The 16,942-nt window shown below is 35.0% G+C and overlaps 1 protein-coding gene across 16 annotated transcripts in view; it reads right to left on the bottom strand.

Annotated features, from left to right (window-relative positions):
• The window catches only part of EMSY (EMSY transcriptional repressor, BRCA2 interacting), a 91,359-nt gene that overhangs the window by 23,094 nt on the left and 51,323 nt on the right, over positions 1-16,942 (bottom strand). For 10 of the 16 annotated variants that reach the window (XM_019726433.2, XM_019726437.2, XM_019726435.2 and 7 more), the window contains 4 exons: positions 13,083-13,219; positions 10,461-10,634; positions 8,631-8,829; positions 1,369-1,533 (listed from right to left, as the gene is read on the bottom strand). In XM_019726433.2, coding sequence (XP_019581992.1) covers positions 1,369-1,533; positions 8,631-8,829; positions 10,461-10,634; positions 13,083-13,219 — 675 coding nt within the window. The remainder of the gene's footprint in view (positions 1-1,368; positions 1,534-8,630; positions 8,830-10,460; positions 10,635-13,082; positions 13,220-16,942) is intronic. The other 6 variants (XM_074335747.1, XM_074335744.1, XM_074335748.1 and 3 more) reach the window with 1 other exon arrangement.

Genomic DNA, 16,942 nt, shown 5'->3' on the forward strand with positions numbered 1-16,942 from the left:
AAAGGGTGAATAAGCAGTACAAAGCATGATTTGCTCTCAGGCACATCTACCCAGAATAGTACAACACAGTGATCAGTGAAATTTGATCTGTTAAAAATCTGACATAATTTTAAATAAATACTACAATGTTTTCAGTGACTCTTAAAAAATAAAAAATTTTAGTGTTAGGGAAAAATGGCCTCTCTGTTCCTATAAAAATGTCTTATGGAATGGTCTGAAATCAAGAATGGTTTCCGTGAATAGATTTACTTTTATATCTTATCATTTTTTTCTACAAAGTCTTCTTGTTCAGTTTCCACCCTCTATAAAGGCATTAATGGAAATGGCTGAGTATGTCAAAAACAGGGCTCTGAGGAAACGACTAAGGCCAAAAATAACACCAATATACAGAATGGTTAGCCAAAGACTTACATTAAATGCTAGTATTTTTGGGGTAGTGTAGAGTGGATGTTACAACAAACAGTAACCAGTAATTAAGTCCACTGAATGATCATTCAGATTATTCCCACAAAGCATATAATGTGACAAAATCAAAATAATCATTTAAACAAAGAAAGCAAAACAAAACCAAAAGAATACAAAAGTCACCCCACAAGTAGAGAAGACACTGAATAGGAATCAAAAGATGTGGAGTCTCACTCTGCCACTAACCAATTGGGTAACCTCTTTAGATCTCAGTTTACTTATCCATAAAATGAAAGGGTTGGATGAGAGCATCGCTAAGGTCCCTTAAGTACTTTGACACTCTTTGACCCATTATTAAAGAAAAGTCAGTATTTATAATAAATACAGGTTTTGCCTAGAGTTCACTGAAGATATTTAGTAACTAGAAATACTGATAGGATCTTGTTAAATGAGGATAGCTTTCCATGGAAGCTCAAGTGATTCATTATATAAAGAAATATGAAGGTAAAATTGAAACAAATCAGAATACTAGGAAGGGCCATTCACGGTGTTTTATGACCATAAAACTGCCCCACTAATATCAAGAATGATGGCAGGAGCCCTTCAATCTGCTACTACGCTGGAATACAACTGGCAACTGTGCCACATCTATCTTTCTGCTTAGAAGTGACAGACCTACTCCTTTCTGTGACAAGAGGCAACAGGATTGTCCATTTTAAGCAGAAGACAGAGAAGAAGAGCTCTTTACATTCTCCTTTCTACCGACTATATCTATCCTTCAGTACTCATGTGCACATCTTAATGAACTGACAAGTAAACAGACTGTACCAATGATTATAGACAAGTCCAGAGGGGGGAAGTGTGCTCAAATAATAACAAAGAAAATATAACAGTGGTAGTATTTTAGCACAACCCATCTCTAGAGATAACATGCTTCATTCAGCTGAGCATGTGAATTCATACCTGTTGTCTGTTGCAGTTCTAATAGAGCTTTGATTGTTGAAGTAGCTGATTGTGATTCACTGGATACATCCTGATAAATTATGGTGGGGCTAGTCTCCATTGCAATCTCATGTTCTGACCAATCCTGACGCCGGGAAGCAATTACATGAACTACAGGCTGGGAATCTGTTTTATATTAGTTAAAAAAAAACAAACCCTATAAACAAAGTTTCTCTTAAAAAAAAAAAAAAAACAACTTGCTTTTTTTTTAAAACCTTTGTATTTATTGTAAATTTCATGCTTTATCTCCCCAAGAAGACGATAAGCCCCCTGAAGGCATAATGTCTTTCATGTCTGTATTCAATATTCATTCATTCATTGATTCAACAGTCTGGGCACCTCTGTGCCAGAGTCTGTATTTGGCATTGAAGACATAAAGGAGCTCAAAGATTATCAGAGGAGGCTCAAGAAGCACACGATCTGGTTGGGGAGACAGACATGTAAAAAGACAAATTACAACTCAATGTGATAATTGCTGTAATAAATAGGTGTGCATTTGTGTAGACGGGTGCATGTTTGTGTAGAGTGAGAACAAAATGCTGTAGGAGTCTTTTTTCCCCCAACGTTCCTGAAAATGTGTTGTGTAATACAACCTCAGCATTCAGTCAGTAAGTATCGGATGACCGAATTACTGAAAGGAAACCCTGTCTACTGACTATAAGAATGGATAGATGATCTAGAAGCAGCACGATATATAACAGGGCATGTGTAACATTTGGAGTTCCAAGTCTTAGGTTACAGCTCCAGCTCCATCGATTATTAGCAAGTTGACTCTTTGGGTCTCAGTATTATTTCTAGAATGGCAATAAAATCACCTCTCTACCTCCCAGAATTTCTGAGGATATAATGTAAATGATATATGTAAAAAGAGCTTTGTAACTATGAAAGACAACAGAAATGTTAGTTTTGTTGTGGTGGTGGTGACCTGAAAAAGTCCTCAATTCTAACTTTTTGTTAGTTTCAAAATAAATTACAGCCCTAATTCAAGGTTTATTATATTCATGCTATACAGGTAAGCATGTAAACACTAAATGTGTATCAAATCAAGCAACACATTATTTATTGAGTTTTCCATCTACAGAGTAAGCAGGTTGGAGTAGACTAATGTTAAATTTAAACTCCTTTGTCCAAGACACCACACAGAAAATTATGTAGGATATATAAAGGCATACTCCCAAGTTTAGATTATAATGAAGGAGACACAAAAAATATACATATAGCTTTGTATTTGGGGGTAAAATCTAATGATTAGAGCAAATAAAATAAATATATATATATTTAAAAAGACTACTTTGAATTGGAATGGTCAGTGAAAGCATCACAGAAGAATGAAAAGAATTCGTGTAGCCCAAAAAACAAGAATAAATATAAGTTCAACCTTCTATAACGATTATATTTTTAAAACCACAAAGTTGTCCAAAAAAGCTGGGACAGGGGAACAACTCTTCAAAATAAACAAACGAAAATACCAGTCTTCTGAAAGAAAACAAAATCAATATACAATAGGTCTGGAATTTTTAATTACCATTAACAAACTATACTCTCCCCTGCAAAAAAAAACAAAAAAACCCACAAAAAACATAATACCACACACTGAGTAGAACATATGCCACATGAGGGATGTATAATTTCCATTAAACTTTCCCCAAAATCTAGATCGAAGGACACTATCCTGCAACACCAAATGCCATGTGAAGCATATAACAATTTTTCTTCACTCATCTAAGTAGATACATCAAATTTAAACTTAAGAGAACTGATTATATTAGGGAATCATTCTTTTTATATAACCTAAGTTCTCAAATTTAAGAAATCATTGATGATATAAGTACCCTTCGGTTAGGTGAGAGGACCTATAGGCAAGGAATGACTTGGCAACCCAACTCTATATACACTGAAAATCTAGAGGAAAGCAAGGATTGCATTCATAGAGAGAGATAAGGTAGAAAGAAACTAGAAAATGAATTTCCACATGGGAGCACCTCTCAGAGATGTCACCACAAATAACATCATCCTATAGGGACTGGGGAGACTGCTCGCTCTCTTTCTAGCCATACTCAGAAAGACTAGCTGACCATCATAAAGTCTTACTGTAACAACCCCAACAACCGGGACACAGAATGAGTGTCTGAACCTGCATGTGAAAACCAGTCCTTGAGTGATTTTCCGCTCTACTTTCGGCTTATGATTAGTCTGGATAAATCTATTGCCTATTAAGTCTGAGGCTAGGGTCAGAGAGCCTGATCTCACAGTACCGTTTGATTATGTAGCTTTCATCTTCTAGACTTTTGGGGAAGTTTAATGGAAATTATACATCCCTGGTGTGGCATATATTCTGCCTAGTGTTTCTTTTCTTTTTTTTTTTTTTTTTTGGTGTGGGGGTTACAGTTTGTTAATGGTAATTAAAAATTCCAGATCTATTATATATTGATTTTGTTTTCTTTGGGAAGGTTGTTGTTTCTTTTTGAATGACTTTTCTATCTCTCTTGAGGATGGTGGTCTGCTGACCCTCAGATATCTTTCCCCCCACGTCATTTAACAAATATTTATATCTTTACTATAAAATGCCTATACCACACTTTCATAGAATCGTGAGACCTTTCAGTTAGAAAAGATCTAAACGTTCATTTAACACGATCATCAAGCCTATGCTAAAATCTTCACAACAAATCCCAGCCAGTCTGGGAATTCCAGCACCAAAGAACTCACTATTTTCCAAAACAGTTTCCTTCCATCTCTGCAGTTATGACAGTTAGAAAACAATTTCATATGGAGTGGAAACAGGTCTTCCTGTGATTTCTACCCAATGGTTCTGGTTTCTGTCTAGGTATCCAGAAAGACCAATTCTTTTCCCTCTTCCACATCACGGTCCTCAAGATAACTGATGACAGCTCCCATGTCCCCCCAAATGAATCCAATCCTTCTCTTCTCTTCTCCATGATAAATGTTCTGTCTCCACCAAGCGTTCCTCATATAAAATGATTCTCAGAGGCCTTACCCATCGAAACCACCTCTTCTAAACTAAACCCAACATGTCTACATCCCTCCTATGATGTAATATGTGCCTTCCCTCTGAAGGATTGTCACAACACCTAAGGTTTTCACAGTATGTAACTGCCTAGATGGCACTGCCAAAAATGTTCCAGAGAACATTAGTTCCTAAAGATGTTCTACAAAAGAAAGGTTCCATGGCCAAAAAGTTGGGGAGCATTTTACATTATATACTCCACACTTCATCTTTCACAATATATATTAGCACATAATGGCTCTGAAAAGTTCTACAAGTATGTTTTGCTTAACCCAGATTAATTCCCCACTCTCACTATGACTACCCAGATCATGTAGCTTCTGGAAAAATCATCCTAAAAACCAGGTGTGGCCTATTTAAAGCAATGTCTTTATAGGATACATTTTTGTATTTGCCTCATGCCTCGTTCCATCTTAAATCCCTACCCTTGGTTTTGTCTCCTTGTTCTCTTCCATTGTACTTCACTTAATCTTGTATTCTCTCTAATCCACCTTCAAACTTTTAAGAGTTTTCCACCTACAGAATAAGCAGGTTGGAAACAAAGAGAATATAAGAAACTTTTAATATATTTTTATTTTTTAAAATCTAGAACCCAATAAAGCTAGCCTATTCCCAAATGAGAAACAGAAAAAAAGAAGCTCCAACTAGGAACGAAAGTTCAGGAGCTGTGGAAGACATATGGTCCAATCTTCAGTAAGTGACCTAGGTAAGTATGGTCTTGACCCATTAGGCCTGGTCTCCTAATTATCCATCAAGATCTAAAACTATTCCACGCATATACCATTCAAAAAGCCCACCCACAAGGTTAGAGGGAAGCTCAGAAAGGAAACATTTTGGACTCAGGCAATAAAAATGAGTTTATAAAGCTGAAGCTTAACACTATGCCACAGATGCTACGGCTGCCATGTTGCTGTGTGTTCATTCAGTGAAACATTTCTGAGTGCCTTCTTAGTGCTAATCAGCCTCTCTGTAATTATTAGATATACAGAGGTGGATATACAGTGATCCTTGCCCTTGGAAAGCTAGTAGCCTTGTGGAAAAGAAAACAATTATTACAAACTAACAAACAAACAAGTACAAAATAAAATGACCAAAGTAATTCTGGAAGCACAGTGTAGAAGGAATGAGGAGCCCTCCAGGGTGATCGGTGATACAATAAGGTGAAGATGAAGGCCTCTATTCTAGCCTGCGAGGAGACAGCTCAGGAATAAGGAATAGGACAAGGCCTCAACTGCTCCTTCTTGGGGGTGGGAGATGGTGGGGAAAATTTAGAAACTAGAACTAGAAATCAAGAAATTCCCTTGGCATAAAGACATCTTTATTCCAGGACTTGTGTAAAGGAAGTCACCAGAAAAAAGATTTGAATTCAAGAAAAGGTGGATTCGTTTTTACAGTAAAATGCCAACTATGAAATATATAAATAATCGACTTTAGAAAATCATCAATGGATGCTAAAACTAGTTGGTAAATGTTAGATGAGGAACATGATATTTATAGAGTCTCAAAGTATCTCCCCACAAATTAATATTAATCTCGAAGGGAAATATGGTAACTTCAACTTCATAATGCAAAACAAGGGGAAGATATCGCCTTAGCCAAGTGATCAACATTGACATCATCAGTATTGGGACAAACTAACATCATGTGCCTCCTGATGAGATAAAACTAAGGACAAAACATCTGTGGAATTCCTGCTGAATCTAATCATGAAAAACATCAGACAAAAACAAATTAAAGGATATTCTACAAAGTAACTGATCGACTCTTCCAAAATGTCAAGGTTAAGAAACACAAAGAAAGGCTGAGGGACTATACCAAGTTAAAGGAAAACGAAGAGCCCATGACAATTAAAGGCAACTATGCAGTGCTTGATTCTGAATTGGATTGTGGAGTGGGGGAATAAATTATAAAGAACATTATTGGACAGTTGATGACATTTTAATGGATTGTAGATTATACATCATACTGTTCAATTTCTTAATTTTGATGATTGCATTTTAGTTATAAAAAGACTAACTTTAAGAAATATAAACCTACAACTGTTAAGTATTTAGAGGTGAAGGTCATGATATCTAGAATTTGCTCTCAAATGGTTAAGAAATTGAAAAATGATAAACACATGGGTGGAGGAGGGGCAGAAAGAGAATCAACAACAAAGCCAATAAGGAAAAATACAAACTAGTGGTGAATCTAGGTAGAGTATATACAATTCTTTTACTCCTCCTGCTACTTTTTTGTAAGTTTGAAAGTACATTAAAAGAAAATGTTGCTAAAAGGGAGGTGACTAAAAACTACAAAAGCAATATAAAGTAAAAATGGACTGCTATGTAGTGCTTACATTCCGAGTAGTTAAGACCCTCACATATTTTGAAAAACAGAATGATCTTAGATTGACTAAAACCTTTACCCCTTTCTCTTTAAATCATAGCATGCATATATATATGGGACAGCCCCTTGTCTTTGTGATAATGTACTAAGGAGCTATACAAGGATTTGGAGAGAGGGGCAAATGCAGATTATAAAACTGGCTTAATAGTCAATTATATTTGATATGTCTATTGTGAATTATGAAATGTTTGTATATTATAGAATATTTTTAAAAAATAAACAATGGTAGAGAACAAATAAATATCAATAGATGATGCCATGTATAATAACAGATTGAAGAGCAGAAAACCTTATACTCACTCAATAACTTCCAAAAACAGCCAAACTTTTGTCCCATTTTTGGAATGAAAACTGAAGACTCACTAATGAAATGACATGTTTGGGAAGTAATGAATGACTTAGAGCTCCCTGAGGACAAGAAGCCCAATTTCTAAAGATAACCTGAGATTATATATATATATATATATACTTGTTCATGTTCCCCTTTTAGCACCAACTTCTAAGCTAAATATTTTACATATTTTATAAAATGAGTGCCATATTGTTTGTTAAAATCAACATCTTTGTTTACTTTGAATTCATGAGTTTTCAAAGACCATTTCAAATGCTACTTCCGTCACGAAACTTGCTCGTCCTCACCTCACTATAGTGTGAACTTTCAGCCCCTGGCTTTTTTTGGTTTGTTATTAATAGAATTCTTATACTGCAGTTGAAATGTATTTTTTTAGCCCCTATTCTAGATGTCAAGCTCCTAGAGGACAAGCACTGTATTTTTACTCAACCTTGTAGGGTCTAGCACAAGGCTTGTACATACTATAAACTAATAATTGTCAGATTGAATTAATGGAATTAATCACCAATTTGAACCATGTTAAGACTAATCTGGGAAGACTCCACTGAAGAGTTAAAATAATAAAATGTTTGCACAATATGAAGAATCTGTATTAGAAAAATGGTAAGAAAGCACTTCAGAGAGGATAATGGGGAGGCAGGTGGAGAGAATGGAGTGAATGAGGAATGATGATCAAGGGAAGATAAACAGCTTTGCTTAGATGTATCAGAGTGTATAAGCATTGGCATAATATACCGCCTGACTATAAGGGTGGTTAAAGTACCTGACAGACATGAGTACTAGATTTGTAGAAGGTTTAAAAATTGTGATCACGACCTTATTTTAAGAGACTTCCTAGAAGAACAACATAATTAAAACAGCACTGAGGACAAAGAGCTTCCCTATTACAAAGTCTGGCTTCATAGCTCCTTTCTGATAGTTAGGAGAGCCATACAACTATCACCTAAACTGGGACACCTATTGAGAGTGAAAGGGAATGCTATTTAATAATTATGCTAGAACATAAACTAGGACTTGTCTCATGCAAACTGCAATGTACGGTCACCCTACTTGCAGCCCATTTATTTATAGCCCATCTCTGGCCACCTTGATTCTTTCTCAATGTTTAGTAACAACCACTTCAAATAGTATATTTGCTTTCTTGCATACTTCGACTTACCCGAGCAAACAGGAGCATTACAGCTGTAAACAGTCTGATAATACCTACCTGTCAAAATCATCATCTAAAGTTTCTCAATTATTTGATGAACATATATCACGCAGGAAAGAATGGCAAGCCTTACCAAAAACAAAGCTTCAGCTCACTGGTTGCATATCAAACAAAAGAAAATAAAATCTAAAGAACTGACAAATCAAAGCATACATGTTTGTCTGAAATTCCTAGATGCAAGTATTTTGGAACTAGGGCACTATGTCAACAGTAATTATATAAATCAGAAGTAAAATGGATCTTACCTTGGGAACTTTGGGAGGACTCTGTAGAAGAGGAACTACTATCTGTGTAACTCTGTGGCTCTTCTTTTCCCTCCTGAATAGAAGAATTACCAGCCTCTGCCACCCTGGATGCTTGCTGTAATGTTTCTGTGACCAGCTGCCTTGTTTGTTCACTAACAACTGTAGCTTGAAACGTCACTGGTTTGGGTTTAATAAGAACCTAGAGGAAAAGAAGAAATATACCCAGTTAAACTTTAGAGCACTACTTAAAATGTTAAACTTCTAGGTCATGAATAATATTTTCCAGACATGGAAAACAGCATTTTGTACATGCTGTGGGCACAGCATTGTACATCAAAGACTAATTCAATCTATGAACAAATTATAGTCAAGCAATGTATGTTTTAAGTGGCACATGCCAGACTGTGACAGCCATGATTCTGACGAGAGCCGTTCCCCCCTTTTTTCCTTGCCTGTAATGATGTCAGGAGTCATTTAACTACCTGTAGGCTGTATAGTAGAAATGATAGCCACAAGCTAAGGAAAGCAGAACAGAAAGCTACAAGGAGCCTAGATTTCCAGTGGAAATTCTGAGCCACAATAACAGCCTAGGATTTCCCCACCTCTGAACATTTATTAACATAATAAATATAAAACCCAATTTAAGTAAGTCACTGTTCTTTAGGTTTCTTTTCATTAGCAACCAAATAAAATTCCTAATTGACACAAAGTAAACTTACTTGGGACCTAAATCATCTTTGAAGAAATCCCCAGGGGAACAATGATTTAGACAACTATTAGAAGCAATATGGAACATGTGGTAGATCAACTCCTGGCAAAAGTGGAAAACTACAGACACTAAAACAAGTGAAATGGGAAAAAATTTTCAAACTGAACCATTCCATTTCAAAATTTGGACTCAAGAAGTTAACTTCAATTGGGTGCATGGAATAAAAATGTTAACTCATCACATTTATTTTTTATTTCTCCCATACATATATAAGATTTTAACCCTTTTCAGACTCTTAAGTCACTGATTTCCAAGAATTCCAGAATGAAAATATAGGTTATACTATGACTTAGATGATGGAGTAAATGAAATTGTCACAGTTGAAACTTAAAAGACAATTTGGACTTACTTCTCATCACAAAACTTACTTGTTTAGATAGTAAACTATATAGCTATGATTTTGAGGGAATCAATTCTAAAGGCAAATTATTAGTTTATAAGTAAATCACTACCTTCTATAAAAATTCTAGGATAGCATTCCACAACCAAAGCTAACTGCTTCCATTGATACTCTCAGACTAGCAGTTAAAGTATTTGCAAAATAAACAGCCCAGAAACATAAGAGTAAATCCTGAGTCTCAATTTCCCAGGCAAATTTCCAGAAGAGTTCCCTTAGTAGTTAAAAAATGAATAGATCTCTGGTTTCTACATTATTTAGGTTTCAAGTAAAGAAAATTTATAACAAAGTGCTTTCGATGGCCATATTAGCTTACAAAAAGTAAATACTTTTCTTTGAGAGATTCTGAATAACCACCTTCCCCCTCAACCATATACTCCTCAAATAATATACACAACTTCAGCAAATTTTATTCCAAAGGGATTCTTTTCTCTAATCTTTGCTCATGATATGACACAAATATTTAGATATTTTAAAAAAAAGTACTGAAGAGTGAAACACGGGTATTGAAAATAAATGGATAATTATACACATTCAGTCATAACTTTTAACAATCTGACTTTTTAAAGATTAGTGATCTTTTCATTCAAATTTCTACCTTGGAATTTTAGGAATTTAAAATATACCTGAGCCAAGAAAAACCACCATATCTTATATAGCATACCTGTGTTTTCCCTTGCTGCCCATAAACAATTTTTGTTGGGATGATTTTAGCTGCTGGTTGAACTGTGGAACCTATTCCTTTTGGTTGAGTTACAATCATTTTGGTGATGGGTCTTGTAGCAGTGATGATAGCTGGCTTTGCTCCCGTTGGCACTGTCTGAATAGTCTTTTCTCCCTAAAGGGAAGTAAGTGACTATATGAGATTTATATGCATTTAAATGATGAAAACTGTCCTTTCACTGAAAAAAAAATCACAGAAAGATTTTACCAGGATAATGGGAAAAGGACTATAAATTGGGCAACAAAGAACAATGTTTCCAGGTGATCAAAAATCCTAGACTTAGTTGAAATGATCTTAGAAGTCTTTCTGTCCAAACAAGGTGTTAAGTACTTCCTGATGAGTGAATTAAAAAAATAAACTACTCACATTAAGAACAATTATACTGTCACGTTCACAGAATACATATATTAAGAGTCAGAAAATTATAGAAGAATATATACTAAACTGTTAACAATGGTTCTCTCTCTAAGAGTTGGGATTATAGGTCTTGCCCCACCCCCCACATTCATTTTTATTTTCTAATTTATCTGTAATGAACATTTACATAATAGAATGATTGTGCATTATACCAATAGCTAAATGTACACATACAAAATAAACTGCCTAAGTTCCCCAAGTATAAAATTATAAGGCTAAATAGCAGAATATCTATGTGAAAAAGTATGGACAAGAGATGAAATCAGCAAAGATATTAACATTCTTTCTGAGGTTATATGGGAAAACACAAAGGAAAAAAATTAGAGCATTTCCCATGTTTTATTACTGTTACTAATATCACTTTAGTCTATTAACTAGATACCGTAGCTTAAGCCCATTAACTTTTCACCACTTTCTGCATTTCCATCTGGTACTTTATTCTTAAGTACCATTTTCTGGTCATTACTTGAACTAAACTAAATTAAATTCGAATACAGTAATTTTACTAAATTATTAAAAATTTTAAAACTTAAATCCATAAATAAAAAGGAAAGGATCTGAAATGTTTCAGCTTATCAGTTATTCTTAATTTTTAGTCATCATCATTCAAATATGTGGCTGTCTAAATTTAGCAGCCAATAAAAATAAAGCACCCAGGTGAGCTGGCAAAAAGATAATCACCATGAATTTAGAGGTAAACATGATTTTAAAAAATCACAAAATTAACTATCTGCTGTAATTATCTAAGGAAAACATGAAGTGTCTGCCAATTGTGTGATTACTTATTTTAACACACATACCCCCTTCACAGCAGCGTCTCTGGAAAGAGCTCTAGTTCATTTACCAAGAGTGCTGGTTTGCAAGTGGGTATGCCTATCTATTAAAATGGCTTGATGGGCCCTGTCCAAGTATAATGACCCATTCAAAACCAATCAAAACCAACTAGCAGGCTATTTTTTGAAAACGCTCTTCTGATGTGTGTGTACACATGTGGTAAAGAGGATGGTCTTATAGTCTTTTCTGCTTGTTTTACTATAATTTCCTGTATCAAACTATTGCAATTAGATATATCTAGCAGCTAGGATTTACACATGACTTTAGATCTACGTGACCATAGGACCAAGGGCACATGGCATCCCCTCGCATATATCAAGTTCTATGAAAGCACAACCTATAAAGACTATAAAGAGTTCTGAAAAATCTAAATTCTAATCCTTTACTTTTGGCTTACTATGTGAACTCAGGCTAGGAACAATCTGTGTTTTCCCACATGATGAAAAAATCTAATGCTGGACCCCCTATCAACATTGTAAAGACTGATGCCTAGGAAGCTCTGAGAGATCTAATACAGTGAAGTATAGCATTCTTTTTTCTAGCAAACTAGGGACATTACCAGCCTCAACAGTTAAGTACCAAGAGTAATAACCAAAACATTTATTGAGGACTTCCTATGTGTCAGGTACTGCTCTAAGCACTTTCAAATTAGCTACTAGTCAACAAACTCATTGGTAGAGATCATCATCCCCAACATACAAATGTGGAAACTAAGGATAAGAGAAGTTGAGTAAATTAGCCAAGGTCAAACAACTACAATACTAAGAGACAAAGCGCAGGTTTATCTAACTCCAAACCTCTTAACCTCTTAAAAACTACCTATAAATAGAAACAAACAACTATAAATAAATCTATTTGATTTTTTTTTTTTTTTTTACTAGCTCAGGGGTAAAAATGAAAAAAAACAAGAGTAACAAATCCCTGTCAATTAATTCAGTCTTAATCCCAAATACTTTTCTTTGCCCAGGCCAGGCCAAATACGAGGCCACTCTCCACTGGCCACATACAGGAATAAAATGATCCTCTCACAGAGGCCCTCCTGTAGTGAAGCCAGGGGAATCCTCCATCGGGATAAAGCTAAGCATCTAAATCATGGTCATAAGTAGCCTATCTATAAACAACAGGTTTTAGAAATTACTGTGAAAAATGGCATCCGTGGCTGGTGTTTGAACACTTATTACATCACAGGGGTGGGTAAATCGAGCCACTGTGGCCATTACGGGGTTCTGAAGTCGTGAGGCAAATGTTTGCACAGCTGGTTCTTAGTGTCCTCAGGGGATCGCAGAGGCCTCAGTTCGAGCTCTTACTTACCCCTGCGTTGAGCAACGTTGTGACGACGTTTTTGCCTGGGAGCCCTTGAATGGTCGCTCCTTTCCCTGTGGTCTTTTGCACAACAATCACATTGGGCTTGGAAGTCATGGGGATGGTAGTGATTTTGGTGGTCGTTCCTTAGAGAAGGGGGAGAAAAGGAGGCCTGAGTTAAGGACTAGTGATACTGAATTACTTGTTTGTGTTGTACACAATTCATACATGTCATCAATGTCATCCCCAGGTGATGTGAAGGCTGTCATGAGGATGAAAATGAAGGCTGGGAACAGGAAAGTACAAGCTGTCCTAGAATGAGAGAAGATTAAGAACTGGCTCTTAGCAACAGTCATCTTTTGGGAATCTGAGGACCCACCAAACTCAGAACCTGAAAATACCACTATCAGTTTCTCCGTCAATATGCCTCTCCTGACTAATTAACTGAAACAAATCAGAATCTCTATTCCATGATATATATTTCCCCCAACCCAGTGTTTTATCTGTATCACTAGTGTGATGGGAAAATTCTTCAGAAAGATCATAAAAAAGAGCTAGTACTTATCAAAACTCACATAACACCAGATTCTAGAGAAAATTTATTAAATAAGTCACAAATTTTTGTGTGATCAAGACAAAATAAACACTGATTCAGAGACCAAGTCACAGATTAAACATGTGCTTTTATAATCTGCAGCACTTCAAAGAGTGAGGATGAAACTATACATACTATTTATATATAAATATAAATTTATATATAAATTTATATATTTATATTAATATAAATTTACATTAATTTATAAATTTATATTTATATATGTATATAAATTTATATTTCCAACTATTAAGATCTACTTAGTAAATCTATATCTACTGATTGAAACATAATATTACCTTTCCCTCTCACCCAGATTCTTCCACAATCTGCTTCTCTTCTACCTATGAAACGTATCTATCAAATTTGTACCCTACTATTCAGCTCATTACCCAAGTTGGAAATCCTGGTACAAATCTTTAATTCATGCCCTGTCTTCAATCCAAGTATCCCCCAACAAAACGAAAGCCTCTTTGAGCTCCACACTGTTATCTTTCCATGTCACTGATTCCTCAGTGCTTAGCACACAGTATATGGCAATTAGTAATGAGTATGTGAATGAACTCAATTTATCACCAATGTGTATCTTTTTTCAAAATGTTATCAATGTCAGCTCAATAGACAGACCCCCATCTCTTTTGGCTTTTCATTATTTTCTTCCTATTTCAAGTTTCTCTATCATGCAAATAGCTCTGATGGTCCCTGTCATATCAAATATCAAAAACAAAAAACCAATCCCATCATGTCAAGAACCCAGAATACATGAAATTGGTTAAAAACCTTCCTAATCCCTCTTGTTTCTAGTTCCAACTTCCCCTTTCGGTTTTCAATATCCTATATGATCTGGCCTTTAATCTACCAACTTGATGTTATTTGTTCCTACTCCATGATGCACACCATGAACTCTAGTCTAACATGTAATTTCTTCACTATGGCTTCCTATTACCTACCACACAAAGCCCAAACTCCTCTGCTTAGCTTTCCAGGTTCCGTCAGACTTTAATTTTCAGGATTATCCAATATATACCTCTCCTTCAGTGTGCTGGTTTCCACATTGGTCCTTGAGCACACCAGTCCCAATGCAATTTTTGCGCCTGTAATTTCCTCTGCCTATGAAAACAGGCAAGTCATATTTTTCTTCTATAGGCTTACATATCATTTATCAAATGACTAAGCACAGAAGAGGTACTCGTTAAAAACATGACTGATTAATATATTCTCAAGATGAAAAATTAAATAAAATTTTATTCTTTTCTACTGGAAAACCTTAGCACTCCTTAATAGAGATTTAGAAATAAGATTGTACTAAGAAGAAGAATATTGTAGATTTAGAAATAAGATTGTACTAAGAATAAGTATATACAAGAATTTTTGACAATCTTATTACAATATCTTTATAATATACTTGCCATCATCTAATGTCTCATCAGTCTAAGGTAACACACTCAGGTTACATAAAAAAGCACTTTTATCCATGCACCAGCTTCTCAAATGTTTTTTTCCTTTATCTGTGGTCTCTGAATAGGCTGTTAAGAGCTATAAAAACCAAGCTACCTATTATTCACTTACATCAACTTTAACTCTTAATTAACTCCAATCCCTCATGTGTGATTGATTATGATGCCTCCTTTGACAATACAGCCTTACCAAATTTTGGCTAATAAAAAACTTTTTAGAAAGTAAGCATTAAAAACTACCTCCAGGAAATGTAAACCAATCTTTAACTCTACACAAAACTTGCTTAACAAGTGATTTATGTCTATAATCCTTTCCATTACAGAGGTGTGTCAATTTATGCGACTGCTGCAAACCAAGTTCACCAGCTTAATACATGGGGCGGGAGGGAGGGGATGTCAGAAAACAGAAGAAAAAGGCATAGCATAAGACAAAGCAAGTACAGCATTACATTAAAGTAGAATACAATTTATGACTAGAATTATCAAATTATAAAAGTCTAAAATTCCAGTGAGCATGTTTCTGTATCTCAGGTTATACCTATGTATACCTAGGTTATACCTACACCTATGTTATACTGAAGATAGAAGTAGTACTAATTTTTTAAAAAGGTCTTTCCCCATGCTTTCATAGTGTGTTACAACAGAATGTATACAAGTTTAGCATTCTTTACAACAGAGAATGCACCTCACGTACATCCCTATGTATCACAGCACCCAGTCCAACAATTGGCTCATAACATCAGAGAACCCACCTATATATAGTCTTTACTGACAAAGAAAGAGTCAAGGTACAATGGGTGCCAATAACTGTGAATCACATTAGGATCATGGGCTATGACAGTCACGCATTCCAGAGACATTCCTATTTAAAAATAAGATACCTATAAAAGTTTGAGCCTCAGGGTAGGTAAAGAACACTAATTTACTGGCCTAGATTTTACTATTCACAGATTCTTAAGTCACCCTGACAATCTTGGTCTTTAGGGTAATGTTTTATGTTGTTTTGCTCAAAGAATAAGCAAATGAATGAATGAATTAAAAAGTATTTAAACACTTGGTCTTTGCCTGAACATTGTACTAATGATGAAGAGAATCAAAATCAAATCTTGCCACAGTCAAAGGTTCCCATAATGTCCTCAGAGTCAAGATAATGAGTTCACCTCTGAAGGATCAAATCTTCTGCATAAAATATGCATGATTCTTTAACCAACCCTCAGCAACACTCACAAAAAATCTTAATCTGATAGTTCTCTCTATGTATACACATGTAAGTAAATATTTGACTCTATAAGATATGAGTTAAATAACTGTAAAAATAGTCACGCCTTCCATTTAATTGCTTATTCCAATAAAAAGAAAAACTTGACCTTTTAGATAGAAGCATGAACTTGCTTTCTAGGATATTATACAAAGGAATTAAGAACTTTACATAATAATTTACATATACAGATGTTCATCACAGAATTATTGATAATGACCAAAAAATTTGTAAGCAACCTGAAACATTTAACAATAAGAAAATGGCTAAATTATGGTGCATCATATTAGAGAACATTGTGTAGCCATTAAGCAGGGGTCGGGGGAGTGTCAAAATACATTTAATGGAATGGGAAAATAGTATTATATGAAAAAAGATTAAAACTGATTATATTAGATCTCAATTTAAAATACATATATATATATATATATATATATATATATATATATATATTATACACACACACACACACACACAAACACATTTATACAAGAAAATGAACAGAGAAAGGAATGAACAGAAATATATACACTTAAATTTTAACACATTTCTCTGGATG

The sequence above is a fragment of the Rhinolophus sinicus genome, linkage group LG06 (assembly GCF_036562045.2).
Source record: "Rhinolophus sinicus isolate RSC01 linkage group LG06, ASM3656204v1, whole genome shotgun sequence".
Lineage (NCBI taxonomy): Eukaryota > Metazoa > Chordata > Mammalia > Chiroptera > Rhinolophidae > Rhinolophus > Rhinolophus sinicus.